The sequence below is a fragment of the Nelumbo nucifera genome, chromosome 2 (genome assembly GCF_055504915.1).
Source record: "Nelumbo nucifera cultivar China Antique chromosome 2, China Antique-T2T, whole genome shotgun sequence".
Classification (NCBI taxonomy): Eukaryota; Viridiplantae; Streptophyta; class Magnoliopsida; order Proteales; family Nelumbonaceae; genus Nelumbo; species Nelumbo nucifera.
Window position 1 is genome coordinate 17,507,399 of NC_142650.1, and position 19,666 is coordinate 17,527,064.

Here is a 19,666-nt window from a genome sequence, read left to right on the forward strand (position 1 = left end):
AATTTTCTTAATAATTTCTTTGGAAACAAAAATACCTCCATTACGTAATTTGGAATGGTTTGACCCGCATACAAAATAACAAAATTAGAAGTCGTTCACCCTGTTTGAGACAATGGTTTTTCTTTCAAAAAATGCAATTAGATTCTGAACCCTGTCCAATTGTTCGTCGATCCACAAGGTTTCCCCAAAAAACAGTTGTCCTCAAGTTACAGGTGATGCATTCTCAGCGTTCTTTGAATGGTTCTCCGATCACATCGGAGGTGCACATTCTTGCCGAACAAAATTACAAAACCCCCCGACTTTGATAAAAAATGTGTTCTCTTACAGATTTTGCTTTTAAAATTTTCACAAAAGTTACAGGCTAGCCTTAAAAATAAAATGCGATATTGCGATTACATCCCCACACAAATAGTAGATGACTTCGGTTGACCCAAGCCTAAAAATAGAAATCCTTTATTATTATGTTCTCTGCCTTAAGTAATAATGTTATAACACTTCAGTATTCCAAATGGTTCCGAGACCCTTTTTAAGCAGAAAAAGATTACCAGGTTCCCCATTTAATTTTACTGGAAAAGCTGACACGGATATGCATTGATGCACTGAGCATCTCCAGAACTTCCATCTTCTTTAGCACTTCCCCATTAAAGTTTCATCCCAAGGCCCAAGCCATCATATGCTTTGACTTACCAACTATTACTCTCCGAAGCGGTTGCCTACCTTTTCCAACAATCTCATTAAATCCTTGAGGGGAATAATCACACAAGTAAATATTTAAACCGCAAATGCTTCTGTTGTCATAAACACAAGAATCCAGTTCAGTGAATGATTCCTACCCAATGTGTGGATTCGATTACCATGGACCCTGTCCATCAAACCATGGACTTAAGAGAATCATGCCAAAAAATCAGTAAATCCATGAATTGTCGCCAACTCTGATGAGTCAAAATCGGAAATTAGAAGACCGATTTCTAAAGTAAAAATTAGCCAACGCTATAAGTGAACATGGAAAACTTGGATTTTTTCTGGTACCACTGCTGTTTCTACCTAAAACATTTTGGGTCCAACTGGTGAAAACAGTCACATAACATATGAGAATCACTTTCACTAGATAAACGCGTGAGAGGATCATTGATGTTTACAGTTGAAAGGTCAAATTAGTGTCGGGTAAAAAAAAAAAAAAGCAATTTGCTTTGATCAACCCAAAGAAAACATTTCAGGTAGAAACAACAAATGGTACCAGAACACGGAGCAAAAGTAAAACATCACAGATTTTGAGGACAAATGGCATGCATTCTCCTTCAACTCCAATTGTGCAGAAGCTGGCATCTCCCTCCCTCCCTCCGTCCCCTGGACTGAGAGCTTTATAGCAATGGCATTGCTGGCTCGGTTAATTTAAAAAATGAAAAGACATTCTATTGTTAAAACTTAAACGAGTTAAGGGGGAGAAGTGTTGAATGAGAAAAACAGTTATAAACAGGAGCATACTAAACGAGATGGCAAGAATGAAACCACAGGCTAAACATTTCTACAAAATCACTACTCTTATACAATGATCACATTAAGGTTGTCCCTTCTGCATTATGAAATTCAGAAATGATTAGCAAAATTCTCTTAACCATCCAAATAAATCAATTGGGGTGCTGGATCTCCAAGGTTAGGATCCACACTATCTCTTGTTCCTATTACAGAATACAAAATTCTCAAGACAGTACGCCATGAATAATCATACAATTGGAACTAGGCCCCCCAAAACTCGAACTCTCTTAATGGCATTAACATCCATGCTGATAAGAAATCCCATTAGCTTCCAGCCGCAGCTGGAATAGCTGCTGGCTTTGCATCTTCGGCCTTCTCATGTTCTTTGTTGAGCATCTGAAATCAAATTCCAAATTTGAGGTTATACACAACTACCAGAATTATGCTACTACATGCTGTCTTACATTCAGCCAAATTACAAGGTCAACAGATAAATATGGGATTGTTCATTCAACAGAGCACAAACGAACTAATTAAATTACATGAATACTTTATTACCTTGTTGTTGATCAAGTTATGAAGAGCAATTACACTCCGGATAAGAGAAGAAAGGTAAATAACCAACATCATATCATTTGTTTTCACTGCAACAGGAGACATGGAGATAGATTAAAACAATATATGTATATATATATATATATATATATATATATATATATGTGTGTGTGTGTGTGTGTGTGTGTGCGTAAATATATAAAGCAGAATTTAATGCTGTTCAGTTTCTTTACCAGCAAAAGCCTTGATTAACTCAGCCACATTGAGATTTGGAAGTAGGTTGAAGACATCCTACAAGAGACGAATTTTCTAATAAAGAATTCTACCATCATAACAACTGATTAAAAAAATCAAACATGAAAAAACACCCTAAAGGCCTCTTTACAAGAATTTCAACATGACAACTGCAAAACAAACTTCTTCAAAGATCCATCATCCTTGATTTACCTTGCCACCATGTATAGCTTACCAAACTGTCAATCAGCTGAACCTGACATCAATTTACACCTCCAGGACTCTGAGCAGATGGCTATGTGCATTTGAAAGAGGGAAAACATTTGGTTCTTCCTTCTTCTAAATAAGGACCATTACCCAATGTTGGTCCCAGCCATATGGTTCTTCTTTGGCTTTTTTATTTTTTTGCACAAAGTGGCCGCTCCCAGACTCAAACCTGCATTCTCATGCTTGCCAGCCTGAGATTTTACCATTACTCCAAGTAATGGCCCCCTTAATCTATTTGTTCTCTATCCTCAGCCCAAGTTGCTTTAAATTATGTATGTCTGAATCTGTATGTATGTATGTAATTATGTATAAATCTGTGGCACTATTAATGTTTCATCACTAAGGCAAAGGGAAAAGAAGTATCCACACACCGTACCTCTACATTGTTCCCAGTAGTGAAGCATGCTAAGAGAATATTTATAAGAAATTGCAAGGATGGATATCAAACCTAGATCTTTCCTACAAACACTGAGCAATTTTGTTAACCTAGCAAGCTAACATCCAAAGTAAAAGATTCCATGTTTCGACTTTCAATGTTGCAAATTCAATTTCAAAAAGGAATTTAAAACCACCAAAGGTTGGTTGCTCAAAAACAGAATGCATGTGAACAAAAATAAAAGCAGATATAGAATGGTTACTAAATTTAAAGGCTACTAGACATCAGGCCCTCAAGTGTATATCTTTGTTTCATAGCTTCAGATCATTGGTAAAAGAATGTGTTTAAACAGTCCTATATGATGCACACCCATGCCACAACGTTCTTTAATCAATGATCTGAAGCTAGGAAACAAAGAAATACACTCAAGGGCCTAATGTCTAGTAGCCCTCTATATGATGCACACCCATGCCACAAACATTGCAGAAAAAACATTCAAGAAACAAACATAGCAAACTGGCTTTCCACCACCCCAGATTCATGAAAATAAATGCAACATCAAAGAATCAAGTAATTAAATGCTAGGCTGCAAGATAGAGAAATAGAGAAAATTCACCTGTAGATGGTACAAAATCTCATGGTTTAGAGGGAGCTTTCCATCAATAACAAGATCAAGATAACCCCGTATCTCTCGCAACCTTGCATCGAGACCTTTCAATGCTGCAAGTTTGGCAGTGACCTGTAAAGAACAACATGGTGGCAAATCTTTCAGGAACAAGAAACTCAAATGTCCAGTAGAAAGCATATGTATAGGGTAAGGGTGGATACTTCTGTTGCAAGGGTGCTAATTGTTGTATCTTTCACGTCCCTGAGCAGGTGCTCCACACCTGTTGAACATGGATCATGCACTCAATACCATACATGCAAAACTTAAATGAAAAAAGAAAGAAAGAAAGAAAGCCAGAAGAGATGCTAGTTCAATTAAAATGGTGAACAAAATGTCCTTGGGACAGCTATCTCCGCAATGCATGGACATACCAATTTCCTCAACTTCATGAGCAGCAATTTCTGAAGGCACATGCACAAACACCTTCTGGCTTTTCTGTGTGGCATTCTGTAAACAAAGCTAAAAATTAGTCAAAGCTTCCACCATAGTGGTATACATGAAAATACTTGAATGAAAAGAATAGCTTTGAACACTAAGAAAATACTTGAATGAAAAGAATAGCTTTGAACACTAAGAAAATACTTGAATGAAAAGAATAGCTTTGAACATAAGAAAATAAAATTATGGTTTTTATGGTCTCTCCAATGATAATAAGCACCAGCTGGGACGGCTACACTTGACCATATTAAAGCTAAAGATAACAAAAATCACCAATTGCACAAATGAAAATCAAACACTACTCATAAAGAAAATTGGAATTTTTACCTCTTTAACCTCTTCTACAGCATAGTAAGCCTTGCTGGGTATGCCAAGTTCTTTTGGTTGCACATCTATGATAACCAATACAGGATTCGGAACATAGCTGTAGTATCAAAGTTGAATTAAAAAAAAAAAAATGAGTACAGAATAAAATTAGCAAAAGGACTACTTAGACAAATTTACATTGTTTGCATAACCACATTAAATGATAAATCATAAACACACAAGCTGCACTAATCTCCAAGAGACCCATGGTGACCAACACAGGACATGGAACACGGTTTCAAATCTCAAAATTAATTAGAAATTAACTGCATAAGTAATGTCTAATGCACAAAGTTTAGAATCACATCATATAAACAGTTAAGTGATAAGCCACAAAAACACAGGTAAGTCATGCTTCTCTCCAAAACAAAAGACCAAATATGACCAGCATAGGAATTGGAACCTAACTGTCGGCAGCCATCAATACAAAAATTGGATTCTGCATTGGATGTTCTGACCATAACCCTATTCAAGTTTACTCATAACATAAAACACCTTAAATGAGAAAATTATGGGGTTTGAAATACCAAAACTTATCCCCAAAAAAGATAAACTAAAAAATGGATGGATTCAGGACCAGCTAGTCATAACTAAGGTGCCCTTGGAAAGCTATTATAGCTATCCTCTTTTGGGACCCAGGGTGAAATTTCGGGGAAAAACTTTGGTGGGTTGACATTCTATTGTACTTTGCACACACCCTGGAATCTTGCCCTATCCAAGGAATCTTTGCACACCCTGGAATCCCAGGAGGTCTGGTCATTTTTAAAATGGTGTTTTATTTTGTTCATCCTGTGATGATGAAAGAATTTGGGGTCCCGATCCAAGAAGTTCTCTCTTCTGCCTCCTAAAACTATGTCATTGAAACCAAACACCCCTAGTAATAATAGCTTCTTAGACCCAAACACTCAAAGATTGTCACTTCATGAAGAGAAATAGGTGAAACGTGAAACCCTAGTTTCAGAACAGAAACCCAACCACAAGAGAAAACTAATAAAAAACGGTGAAAAAGGACACTCAAAAAGCAACCGTTAGAGCTCCAACACCAGACCAAATATCAAATAACTCACATGTTCCTGTTTCCAAATTTCCATCCCTGAAAGATGAGAAGGGAAAAATACAAATAGGAAAAAAACAAAAAGAAGAAAACACAAGAGATGGAAGAAGAAAAGACTTGTAGAAAAGCAATAGAGGAATGGCCTTTTTTAGGGTTCTTTTTTCATTTTTTCTTATTTGTGATTCTGTGTATTTTCGCTTGAGTTCCTCCAGATTCTGCAGAGAGAGAGAGAGGATGATCTGCTATATGATCAGTTGCCACAAAGCCCACAACCCCCTTCTATGTGGTGGTAGATGGGATGATGCCATGAACTGTGGTAACAGGTAACATTCTGGTAAGGAGCTTCCACGGTTCCACCTTCTGTTATGGAAGATGGGGAAATTAACGGTGGCAAGAAGCTGAGATTTCCATGAGTACTCACCACCACCTACACCCTCTTCATTTTAAATTTAGGGTTTAAAAAACAATATTCTAGTCTAATGTAGAAGGAACTAAAATTCCAATGTAACAGTTTACTATGATATGTCACAGTAAGAATCATCCAACCCAAATGAACTAAAATTCTAATGGGGTGTTTTAAAAAATACCCCATCCTACATCAATGCAGATACAATAAATAAACAAAACATAACCAAAGATGAAAGAAAAGAATTAGAGGGAGCACAATGAGCCTACAAGACGGTTATCAGGTAAGAACAAAAGAAAGAGATAAGAACCATGGGGTTTGCAATTTCAATATTGATGGGCATTTCACCATGCAGATAAAGGAAATTTTCAGGGATATTTTGCTAAGAGATTTGGAAAAACAAAAAAGTGAAGGAAATTTTCTAACATCATGGAATTAATTATTAAACCTTCAAGAAATCATTAGAAGTATAATTGCACATTTAAGTCTAGAAAAAACCATAACAAACAACTGTACGAATCAAACAGAGAAGATTAAAAGACCTAAATAGATATCCTTCTCTATGTGTCCCCCACTTTAGTCTTTTATCTATCTTATCTCTATTACATATGTCATTTACTTTCTATTTTGACTTTTGTTATTTTGGTTATTATATTTTTTTATTAAATTGAGAATCTTCTTTGTAGTTGTGTGATTTCTTTTTTTCTTTTGAATTATACTGACATTGTGAATTATATCAAAATAGTAAACCAATCATTCAATCACTCAATCCCTATTTGTTCTTTTAGGAACAGATTTTTAGAAAATTATGATGGTCTTAATCAAATATCAGAAAGTTTCCAATAATATTCTAAATTTTTTATAGGTTCCAATAGTATTCTAAAATTTTGAACCTAAATTTATAGTCTATCAATGAAACCCAAAGTATCACTGACACTAGGAAACCTTAAATACAAGCAAGAGGTAAAGGCTAAAGATATGTTATAATAGTTCCAATTTACACTAGCATGATGGATTATAACCCACATGGTTATATACACAGGCTTTTATGCTTATGCTAAATCAGATCCAATCCAATGTTATGCAGGCAAACTATGTAAATAAGCATGATATATTGCGCATTCAATAAAAAAAAAGATAAGAAAGTAGGTCGAGTTAAAAATTGGAAAGAAAAAAAATCTTTAAAAAAAAAAGTTTATACCAAATAACAAGTTAACAACTAGTTTAAACAATCTCATTTTTTGTGAATGTACGTAAAAGATTTATGATCTTACTCATGGAACAATCCGTGGATATCTAGGTCATTTTCTCGCAATTTCGGACCTGTACTATACCAGCCGACAACATGCTCCTTGGCTGAAACACATAACAGTCAAGTTTGTCAAATGATGACAGCTAGCAGATGATCCATCATCCATACATGTCTATGATAAAGAGACTTCATTCATAACAAAATACCATTTATTCTCTTAAACATGGAAAACATTGATTCATGGTAGTTGTGGTCAAGAAACCAGATGCTGGGATCCTTGTCGTCTTCTTCAAAGGGCACTGCAAATTTGAGATCCAAATATTCAATAACCATATCAATTATCATTGTAATTGCTAAAAAGAGTAATGAAGAAGAAAAGCTTGATGACATAAAAGGAGATGCTAGAGTGGTAAATTCAAATAAGGTGTTCAAGCTACTCTGTCTTAACTATCCATTTTTGCAATTGATAACTGGTCCTGGACACTCCCACATAGGATGTTTGCACCATTCCAAACTTCAAGATTCCAGCAACAAACATTAAAATGATGAAAATAATATTCTAAAGCACAAATTGTTCTCAAGATGAACTTTGTGGAACGAAGTTGAGAAAAACAAGTGAGTTAGGAATTTAGAAAAAAAAATGTGACTTTAGGAAAAAAATGAAGTTAAAAGGGCAAAATGGTCTCATAAAATAATAATATTCCGTGAAGTCAACTACCAGAATGCTAACGACAGGGGCGAGGTGCTGGAATTCATACATTCAAGGGGGTTTTGTTGCAAAACAAGTTCAGGGGGCTAAGTGTCATTACCCCCTAAGTACAGGGTGGTTGTCTGCAATTTACCCTTTAAATACATGCAACATGCCCAAAAAGAAGTTGCAGTTAACCTCTTTTATCCATCTTTTCTTTCTTTCTTTTACTCTTTTCAAAACCCTTGAATCATTTCAATAGTAAAACATTAGAAAGGCATAAGTAATAAGATGCCGCCATAATAATATTATTATAAAAGGCACCCACCTTATGATTTTTGTTGCCTAGGCAGGTGCCTTTTTAGTACAAGTCAAGGCACCCAACCAAGGGTGCCTAGGCAATGCCTTGACAACTATGGTTTAAGGTTGTGAACCTGATCATGTATTCATGTTAGACGATTATATATTTATGGGTGATCACTTGATATCCACACCAAGCACCATGTCAATTTGCCAATTAGAGAAGGCACCTGCTTGGAGTTATGGGGATTCTAAGGTGATTGTGGGCTGGCTGTCAAATCCGGACTCAGTTTGGAGTTATAGGGATCGCATAAAAAAAGTTAAATGTTTAATAAGGCACATAACATATAGATATCAGTGGATGGGTAGGGAGGCAAATGCTTTTGCTAATTATCTTGCTAAACAGGGATCTACTAGGGATCATTTATTTTGGGCAGCCTTGTAACCTTTATTTCTGATCACTTGTAATGTTTAGGGGACGCTGCATCTCATGCCTGTCCAAGGGATCCTTAAGTTTTATTACTCTTGATTAATGAAATCATTTTCAATTATAAAAAAAAAATGCCAATTAGAGAAGAATAATTGTGAGGTGGATGGTAATTCAGAGACGGTGTTACACAGAAAAAATGGAGGAAGATGTCAAACAAAGTAAAGATGAAACAACTGATAATGAGGTTAGATGACTATGCAAGGGTGGTCACTTGATATCCTCCCAAACACCATGACAGCATGCCAATTAGAGAAGAACAACTGAGAGGTGGATGGTAATTCAAAGACGATGACTCAGAAAAAACAGAGGATGTCAGACAAAGCAAAGATGTAACGGCTGATAAAGTGTTCAAAGTTAAAAAGCCATATGGCACAACCAATGTTCACTGAGGAAAGATTTTGTCGACGTCAGTGGAGATGTTGAAGAAGATGCAGAAGGGAAGAAATAATGTTCATTTGAATATGAACCTGTACAATATCAGGTCCGGTGAAGCCTGCTATTGTAAGCAAGACAAAATGTCAATTTTAATGGAAATATAAACCATTTAAAAATAAGAAACATGTCAACATTATGAATATTTTGTATAGGTTTGTTGAAAAATTTTTCATTTAAAGGCGTGAGATGCCGCCTCTAAACGGATTTGTTGTAAAAAGTTTATAATAGTGTAAATATTGGTTTATAAAACATCTGTTAATATTTTTTGAAGTTATAGAAGCACATTAAATAATTATACAAATTTAAAGTGATAAAATATTATGCTTTTTTTTGAGAAAGATAAGGTAATTATTGATAAAAACAATAATGATACAACAAGCCACCTGCTGGAGCACCACACTTAAGAGCTCAACACAAGAAGCACAACTAAAAGCAGAACAGCTAACACCAGAACAAGATTAGCACAAAACAAAGGTAACACAGGGGAGTTCTGGTTAACAACATTAGAAACTGACAACCGAAACCCAATTCTGTCCACAGCAATATTGATGAGCTCCTCAACAGACTTTTCATTTGAGCTGAAAATTCTGCTATTTCTTTCTCACCAAATTGTCCCGAGGATAGCTGCAAGTACCGGAGTGCATATTTTCTTGCCATTAGACCCCAAAGGATAAAAATGATAGTTTTAAAATGACTTCCCTCCAATTAGAGCCCAAATACAACCTTAGTGAAACCCTGGGGTGGTGGGGACTAAACGGGACTTGTTAAAGTATGTCACTCTGAACAAGCCACTTCCCTCCAATTTCTCATAATATCACCCACTATAAAATCAGCAAACTCCAAGGATTTAACCCACTGAACCACCCTAGCAATGATAGTCTCAATAATAGCCTCTCTACGTCTTTCCTTATCAAAGAATATCCTCGAGTTCCTTTCCTTCCAAATGGTCCTTAAACACCATAACAATCTTCCCCTCTTCTTTGGCCAACTAAAGAACGTAGAGGAAAACAAACTTTGCAAATTTGGTGTGTGTGTGTGTGGGAGGCATACGCCTGGAGGCACACCTCCCAAAACGCCCTGAGGCGTATACCTTGACACCTTTGAGGCATACGCCTCATACGTTTTTTTCATGAGGCGTGCTAGAGGCATATGCCTCATGTAAAAAGACAGAAAAAAGAAAGAAAAGGAAAGGGAAGGGAAGGGAAGATAAGGGGAAAGAAAGTCCACTTCAACAAGACCCCCCCCCCTTCAACTAGTGCTATGCATCTTTATTTTTTCTTAATATAAAAGATTTTTATTAAAAATAAAGAAAAATAAGATTTTTCTTCCTCTTCTTCCTCCTCATCCCCCCTCCTCTTAAGGAGGCTTATGCCTCCTTGTGTTCGGGAGGCTTACACCTCTTACGTTCTGAACTACACCTCACACCTCTAGGTAGTGGAACACCTCGCATCACGCCTCCGCGTTTTAAAACATTGGTATTTATTCTTTCTAGGAAAACTTTCCAATAGAAACCTCCAATTCTAGGAGGGGAAGGTTTTTACTCTAGACCTCCTTAACAGGGAAAACTTGCCCCAAATTATCCAAGTGTTTAGTTAAGAACTTACAAAAAGGAAGCACAAGAGAAGGTACCATTGGGGGAATGAGTCCAGATTCGACTATCAAGTTTGGTAGGATCCAATAAGACCCCTTCAAGTATGTGGAGTAAAGTCAATACACCGTTTAGTTATGAATCCCTTAATCCCCTTCTTAAGCCCAAATCCTAATCGAAGCCAGTATTTGAACTAGAAGGAACAAGAAAAGTGCAATTAATTAGGCTCATCTTTGTATCTTGAGAGGGGAAACAAGGAAGGATGTTCCTAAAACCTTACCAAATTACCAAAGCACAAATCATACCTGACACACTGAAGGAAGAATGTCATGTATGGCCTTCCAAGGAAAAGCTCTTGTGGCCCTAGTCAGTACTCCAGCATCCCATCCATCCACTGTAAGCCCATGAATGCTCACAATTACCTTTGCTCATAATTTGTCCCTATACTGAGGTAATCTCCAAAGCCATTGGCCCAACAAAGCCACATTTCTCTTTTACAAATTTCCTAACCCTAGACCCCCCCCCATATTTCTTGCTTTTAGTTACTACATCCCATCTAACTCTATGATCCCACTTTTCCTCACCTAGCTCCCATAAGAAATTCCACATCATCTTTTCCAATTTCTTCCCCACTCTCCCTAGCATCTTAAAGATATAGATATATAATACACATGCAAGTTAGCCAGGGTGGACTTAGTCAAGGTAACCCTACCTCCCAAGGAAAGGTCATTTTTCTTCCAATAGGCAAGCCTTTTAGCAAATCTTTCTATGGTAGGGACTCAAAAATTACTCTTCTTTGAATTGTCCCCAAAGTTAAAGCCAAATACTTTAGAGTCCATTGATCCACTACACACCCTAAAATGTCTACACACTCTACCACTTCCCTTTCCTCCATATTAATTCCCACTAACCAACTCTTATCAAAATTTATTTTCAGATTTAACATTTGCTCAAAGAGTTGTATTGCTAACTTCAAGTTCCTTATCCACCTTCTATCCCCACCCTCAAAGAACAAGCCCATGTCATCAGCAAATTACAAATGTGTGATTGGCACCCTGTCATGACCGACTTACCATCCCCTCACTAAACCTCATAATCTACCTTGGTAATTATTTTTCTGAAGAACCACAACTACTAGAGTGAAAAGGAAAGGAGAAAGAGGGTTCCCTTGTTCAATTCCCCTCAAAGCCGAAATAAAACCCACCAGAGTTCCATTCACCAAAAGAGAATAATGCCAAGTCCGAATACACCCCATTATCCACTTACCATCTCTCCCCAAAACCAAAACTTCTCATCACCTCCAATAGAAATGATCAATCCACCACACCATATCATAAGCTTTCTCCAAATCCAACTTGAATAATAAACCTTTTTTACTTTCTCTTTTCATCTCATCTTCACTTTCGCTCACAATTAGGATTTGATAAATGATTTGCCTATTCTTCACAAACGCCCCTTGATTTAGTGAAATAATTTATACAAGCTACTTTGCTCCTTAGAGACAAAACCTTAGCTAATAATTTATACAAGCTGTCCATATATATTTGTCAAGAATGGAATTCGAACCCATACCCTTTTGGACTAGTACCTGAAACTGGTGCCTTAGACCAACTCGGCCACTTGACATTTGGTTGTACTCATGCCTATTTTTTACTAATGAAATCATTCCTGTGTTGTTAATAAAAAATAAAAAAATTATACAAGCTATTCACCAAGCTAATGGGTTTAAACCTCTAGGATGGGAAGCATCAATTTTCTTAGGCACCAAAGCAATGAAAGTTGAGTTCAAACCTAGATTTATTATGCTCCTAAAGTTTCATTGAATACTTCTTGGATGTCCTCTTTCAACATGTCCAAACAATCTTGGTAAAAGGCCATTGTGAACGCATTTGGACCAGGAGCTTTACATCTATTCATAGAAAAAAATTGCCTTTCTTATTTCTTCCAGTTCAAATTTCCTCTCCAACCAATCTTTTACCTTACTTGATAACCTTGGCCATTCCAAACCATCCAACCACACTCTACCATTTAGTGATCTTCTAAAAATGGATCTGAAATGTTCTTTAAATGCCCCAACTATCTCATTTTGTTGTGTGATTGTTACACCATCCACCACTAATCTTGAAATATGATATTTCTTCTTCTACCATTTGCCAATGCATGAAAGAACTTTGTATTTCAATCACCTTCCTTCACCTATTTATGTCTTCATTATGCCTCCAACTAATTTCCTCTTTGTAAATTATGTCTTCCAACTATTTCCTCAATTCCCATCTTGCTTCATTGTCTCTCTCAAAATTACCCCTAGCTTCCTTGGCATCCAACTCCTCAATTTGATTGATCATCGATTGCTTCATTTCCTCCAATCTCCTAAACTTTTGTAAATTACACTCTTTGATTTTTAGCATTTAGATCCTACAGCTTCTTATGAAACTTCATTCCCTTTCACTTCACCCTTGGATTACTATCTCCCCACCACTCCTTCACCTTTAGTCTGAAATCCGGGTGACACAACCACATCTTGTCAAACCTAAATGGTGTCGGGCCTCTCCTTCCTTGTTCTTCCTTGAAAATGGAAATTGACCAATGATTCTAGGGTTACCCTCGGCAAAGCTCTTGAAGCTAAACCTCGCTAGTTTTCCTCCCAGACCACCAAAAATAAGAATCTATCCAGTTTTGAACAAATTGGGTTGGCCTGGAGGTCAGACCAAGTAAAACTACTATGTGAGAGAGGCATTTCCTTAAGTTTTTTTTTTTATGAATGGCATTTCCTTAAGTTCAAAAGTATTTATAAATTTACTAAACCTTGTCCACAATTATTTGTTTCTTCTATGAATCTGATTACATTAAAGTCTCCTCCTAAGCACCAAGGTCCCTCCCATAGATGTCTCCCAACTCCTCCCACAATCCATTCCTCTCTCTATAACCATCAGAACCATAAATATTTGTTAACACCCACTCAAACCCATCTTCTATTTGCTGAAATTTTATGGACATTGTAAATTTACCCACTAACCCTTCAAGTCCAGACAGAAACTGCCTCATCTCTCCATAATGTCACTAAACCCTCGGGTGAGCCCCAAGATGGGGCCATCACCCAACTTACACACCTAGCCCTCCAAATACTTCTAGCCCACCTTCTATCAAATTCTACCAACTTGGACTCTTAAAGAACAACTATATCAAGATTTTCTTGTCTTGGTACCTCCGTGATAATTGCCATTTTTCTAGCACTCCCTAGTCTTCAAACATTCCAGTTAATAATCTTCATTTTCAACACTTTATTATTTTTTTATCAGCAACACAGAAAAGATTCATTAATTAGGAAAATCAAGTACAACAAGAAGTTGTGGGCGGACAAGCAGTCCACATTGTCCCACTAAATACATCACAGCCCCAAACAAACCCAAAAGACAATCCCTTTAATTACAACGCAGCCCAAAGGATAATCCAACAGAAACATCCTACTAACTAGAACATAGCCCAAAACATAGATTGTCTTTTAACTCCTTGCTTAGCTAGACCATCAGCCATGCTGTCTGATCTTCTAATCCATCGTATTTGAATCACCATGTCTTTAGAAGCCTGTCTGAAGTGCCTGAACTAATTCCTTAACTGCCAAATAATTCCCTCACCTTTCTTCAGCCAGTTCACCACAGTTTTTGGGTCCCCTTCAACAACCAACCTATCAATCCCCATTTCTTTGGCTTTTTCAACACCAACACTGCTGCCTTCATTTCTGAGCTCACCACATCACCATGCTGAATAGGACCTGAGAACATGCCTAGCATATTTCCATTCTCTTCCCTTATTACCCCACCAATGCCCGATGGCCTTCAACACTTTATTTTTTTATATTGTTTATCCTTTTAAGAGTTTAAAATATTAGAACGTCAACCATAGTTTATTAAATTATGAATAATTAAAAACACATCATAAAGGAAAATAAGGAAAACAGTATCTACAATGATAAACTAAAAACAATAATGTCTTTCAAGAGAATGTTATCATATTAAAATAAACTATTTTGATGATGCCTATGCACTGTAAACTGGAAACCTTACATTGATATTATTTACTATTTTAATGAACCGAGGAATCTGTCAAGGTATACTCAAGTTTTTGTTTATGTTTTGAACATTGTTTAGAAAACTAGATTGGACTGGCCAGTCAAACCGGTTAAGTCGTTGATGTAGGACCAGCTCAATTCTAGTCCTTAGAGAATGTTGAATGGCCTTCTTTGATCAGAAATTTATGGGCGTTGATGGTTGTAATGGCTTCTTGAAGGAATAAGAAAGAAAATAGGAAGAGAAAGAAGAGAGAAAATATCCGGAATCACTCACAGGGTGCCTAGAATCACTCTAGGGTATAGGAAATTAGGAATCACTCACCATAATTAGCACGAGCTGAAGAAAACTCAATAAACTCCATTTCCCTTTGTGTAAAACGTCCATACATATTTATAGACTCTAAACTCAATAATCCTAGTAGGACTCAAACTAAGTTATCATATCATATGCATCATCACAGTTCAACCTCCGATTTGACTGTGCTTGAACCTCTGACCAGTGAACTTCTCCCTTTTCTGGTTCTATGTCTAGTCTGGTTCTCTGAACATTGGTTTTGAAAATGGAAATGGAAATAGATTAATATTTCATTTTAGTACCTGTGGAAATGAGAATATTAGGAAATATGTGGATGCTTCAAGTAATAGTTTTATCGACATGAAGAGCAAAATTGTGAGACTAATGTGGGTTCATACAAGCAAGCATTTGAATGTTTTAACTTGCAATGTAAGTAATGGAATGCTACAAGAAAGAATCAATGTCCTAAATGAAAAAATATAAAAAATGATTTTAAGTTGGAGTCTAGATCAAAACAATGTGTTTCTATTGGAAGGCTAGAGGTGGAATTGGGTGGAAAAGGAGGAGAATCAGAGTATTGTCTTAGGACCTATCAGTGTACAGATTTCAATGCTGACAAGGACAACCTTCATGCTTTTGGTCCTTCATTTGGGCAGGATGTACTGTTGACTAGTAGTGTTGCTAGTATTCCTTTAGATGTGGAGAATATTGAAAAGGATATGCCTTCCGGTAAGGGGTGTCAATCATTGTGGGCTTGACAAGGATCAACTAGCATTCACAACTCTTTTGTGAAAGGTCCTATTCAGAATAACAAATATAATCATGTATCCATGGAGTATACAAAAGAATCTGAGATAGTTCTTGTTGATATTTCAGTAAAGCCATCCAAATTCAGAAGTTGAGATAATTGGATATAAATTAGATTATAATAATAAAATACATATTACTAAACTAAACTATTCATTTTATTAGTTTATATACTAGTTGATTTTTATAATTTTCTTATTTGTTAGGGTTCAATCAACACATGTTGGTTATTTGAACCCTCAGAGACTTCAAACCCTGAACCAATAAGCAAGGAAAAACTTAACCCCCTGCCTAGCCTCACCTTGGCACCTTGAATCATTTCAGATGATGAAGACTGAGGAGTTTGCTAGGGAAGTGTTTATGGAATTGGAAGAAAGGGGCAAGATTATTTATCAAAAAAAGGAAGAGACAAGATTTGGTATCCTAAAGACAATGAGACAATGGAATAATAAAACAAGAATATAGGTGTTAGTGATCTAGATATTTTAGGTGTAACAAGGAGATGAAGTTTTAGGATTTTATGAGGTGGAAGGTTTGTTGTTAGAGGGGTGGAGAAATTTAATGGGTTTGTAGCAATAATCAAAATGGGAAGGATGATTATGGTAAGTTAAGAAGGTCAAGAAGACAAGTTTATGATTGGTTCAATTATCCTTTTCAAATTTTCTGAAGGTGATTTATTAGCGTGAGATGATGATTTAGGGTGTTACTTGTTGAAGTTGACAATGGTTGATATGTTGTTGATTGCGGATTGCAGATTGGAGTGCTCTCACTTTATGTTGTTTCATAAAGTTTTGCATTTGAAATTGGACTCTCTAGGGAGTGTCAGTTCTTATTGGGAATGGTTGGAGTAACTTGCTTTCTATCCTTTCCTTGGTGATTTCTTGTCAGCTGTTTCTTGCATTGACCCTTTTATCTAATGAAAATTTCTTTATTTTCAAAAGGAAGATCATTCTTTTATTGCCTTATCTATCCCACCACTTACCTACATAAAAATAAATGCATTGCAAAAAAATAAAATAAAACAAAATTTTCTATCCAACAACTATTTTCTAGAATGCCAGTAGTATGCATTAATTGTTTTAGTATGACGATGTTTAATGGTTCACAATGCGTTCATGAAGTCTTAAGCATTAAGAGAACACCATGTATCATACTGAGATACCTAAAAGGCGCTATATAGTGGGGGATACTTCAATTTCTAGTGTAAATTCTGTATCCAACACTATACCCATCCATGTCCTTGTTGTATCTAGGTATCATAAAACACCATGTGGCATAGCCTTAGCCAAATGGGCAAGAGAATGGCATAATAAGGATCACCTACCATGGAGGACTGACCTCATAATATCATTTCTCTTTCTGTTGTCCCATTACCTATTAATACAAGTCACCTTTTTTCCTCCATGTGTCCAGATCCACTACATGAAAATGTCAGAATATGCTTTATGGGAGAAACAGTTTTGACTGTTCATCAATGTCTTTGTTGTATCTAGGTAACATAATGTAGTGTAAGCTAGCAGTCTTAGCCATAAGGGCAAGATAATGATGTATATGAGGATCACCTACCATAAAGGACTGACCTCATGATATCAGTTCTTTTTCCATTTACCCATTTCCTACTACTACAAATCACCTCTTCCTCCAGGTGTTCAGATTCACTACATAAAAATATCAGTGCATGATTTATGGTTGTAAAAGTTTCCATTGTTTGTATTAGTGCTTCTATTGGACTTTGAGAATTAACTAACAGTTTTTATTGTTTGTTTTGACTGAAGTTCCACATGGATGTTCCATTTACCTATCCTTCTCATAATCTCATTACAGTAAGAAGCATTATCAGAGTTCCAAAACCCTTGAAGCAACCATATACCATAAATGCTTACCCAGCTTCCTCAATGCACAGTGAACCTTGAATTCATATTATAATTATCATGCACCTTAGCAACTCCCTGCCAAATTCTGAAATCTGGATCTAATAGAGACACTTCTACAACCCCAGTCAAAACAATACTCCAGTTCCAATCTCTGCCACCATAGGTCCGTACATCAGATTAAAATAACCTTCTGCTAACAACATTAGCATGATACATATTTATATATAGAACGAACTTTTTGTTGATTACCTACTTTGTTCAAGAGATTCCTTTCCAAACACAAATTCCAAAGATATTCACTACTTTGTCTCTGGTGCTAATTTCTAAAAGGCAATATCTTCTAACGAGTCTGCAAAATTGCTTATAGTTTTGAAACTATAATTTTTTCAGACACAATTAATGATTGATAAAATCATTTTGAAGCTCCAGCTAATTCAAGAACTAAATATTCAAAGCTGGTTCTTGAGTGAATCTTAAAAGGGCATAACATGCTTACCACTTGATCCTAAAAACTAATAAAGAAAGCGGCATTCTCTAGGTTAAGTAATTCACTTTTGTGCAACCAAACCCATTCGCGCTGCAATCCTAATGGCCCTAAAAATAACGTTCAGGACTCTAACCACGAGGTTTAAGACCTCAATCACATCAGTAAGGAATCAAAAACGAACTCAGGATTCCTCTATAACAAATTTATTGCTTACCTATGTAAAAACAATTAGACCCTATTATTGTTCAACAAGTAGCCTCAAGACCCAACCCCAAATTCCTCATATGAGAACGAAGGCACTGCTATTCAACAATGCCAAAACCCTAAACCCTAATGATTTGCCTTACTAAACACAAAATTCTACCCAGATAGCTGACCACACCGTTTAGTGTATGAATTGAGAGTTCTTGTATCTCCTTTTCTCCTAGAAATTTGTTTTATCATACCAAGGGGCATATGCCCGAATGTGTAAAAAGAAAAGAAATCAAGGAATTCAGATCTAATGAAAACAAGAAAAAAAGGGAAACTCCTTTGGCGATCATCTTAGTCGAGATTACAGAAGGATACCTGCATAACTGTTGGTGACATCAACAGTGCCCTTGAAGGAGCTCCCAAGAAGAACCCCAATAACACGTTTCCGAGTATCCCTGGCGACTCTGTTGTAATTGTCGACGATGCTGAGAAGAACGAGAGGATGAACTATGACCTTCTCTATCGGCCTCGACGAGATCTGCTGTGTCTTAATAACATCCATTACCACTTCCTTCTTTGCCTTCGCTTCGATCTCCAGGAAACCCTCGACACCTTACGAATCGGGAGTTTTCTGAACTAAAAAACTCGGAACTAGAAATTATTATTATTATCGAATTAAGAAGAAGAAAAAAAGAAAAATAAATTAAGAAAAACCCCAATACAAGCAAGGAACAACCGAACAAGACCAACCAGAACCAAGCGGTCCACGGGTCCAGCCCCTTCGCCCAGCTACTTGGTAGTACCAAACATACTAGGGCCTGGTTTTCTGCTTCTCTATTTGGACCCGAGTTACCCTTATTTTATATGCGGAGACCATGCGATGCACGAGAAAATCTGAAAATTTGAATAATTTTATTTATTATTATTTAATTGATAAAAATATGGTATTTATTAAATATAAATTAAGTTTTATTAAATAAAAATACAGAGTTTATTAAATAATAATGTGGTATTTATTAAATAAAAATTCAATTTCCATTAAATAAAATACAGTATTTATTAAAAATAATACAGTTTCCAGTATTACCAGTATTTATTAATTAGCAGTATTTATTTAACTATTTATTAATGGCTTTTTAAATTTTTAATACTATTTATTAATTAATTACTGTATTTATTAACAGTAAATTTGCAGTGTTTTAATTAATTAACTGTATTTTAATATAATTATCAGTATTTATTAAATAAAGATATGTTATTTATTAAATAAAAATACTGTTAATTAATGAATTACTAATTTTTTATACCATATTTTTAATAAATGCAGTATTTTAATAAATCATGTTAATT

At 36.0% G+C, this 19,666-nt stretch overlaps 1 protein-coding gene across 1 annotated transcript; it reads right to left on the reverse strand.

Annotated features, from left to right (window-relative positions):
* Positions 1-1,522: 1,522 nt before the first annotated feature.
* LOC104596976 (26S proteasome non-ATPase regulatory subunit 7 homolog A) lies at positions 1,523-18,983 on the reverse strand. The gene is made up of 10 exons (XM_010258320.3): positions 18,692-18,983; positions 7,298-7,390; positions 7,114-7,195; positions 4,341-4,437; positions 3,947-4,022; positions 3,737-3,795; positions 3,525-3,647; positions 2,265-2,322; positions 2,035-2,120; positions 1,523-1,872 (listed from the first exon to the last, which is right to left on the reverse strand). Exons 1-10 carry the CDS (start codon positions 18,876-18,878, stop codon positions 1,801-1,803), a joined length of 933 nt encoding a protein of 310 aa, XP_010256622.1. The 5' UTR covers positions 18,879-18,983; the 3' UTR covers positions 1,523-1,800.
* Positions 18,984-19,666: the final 683 nt, after the last annotated feature.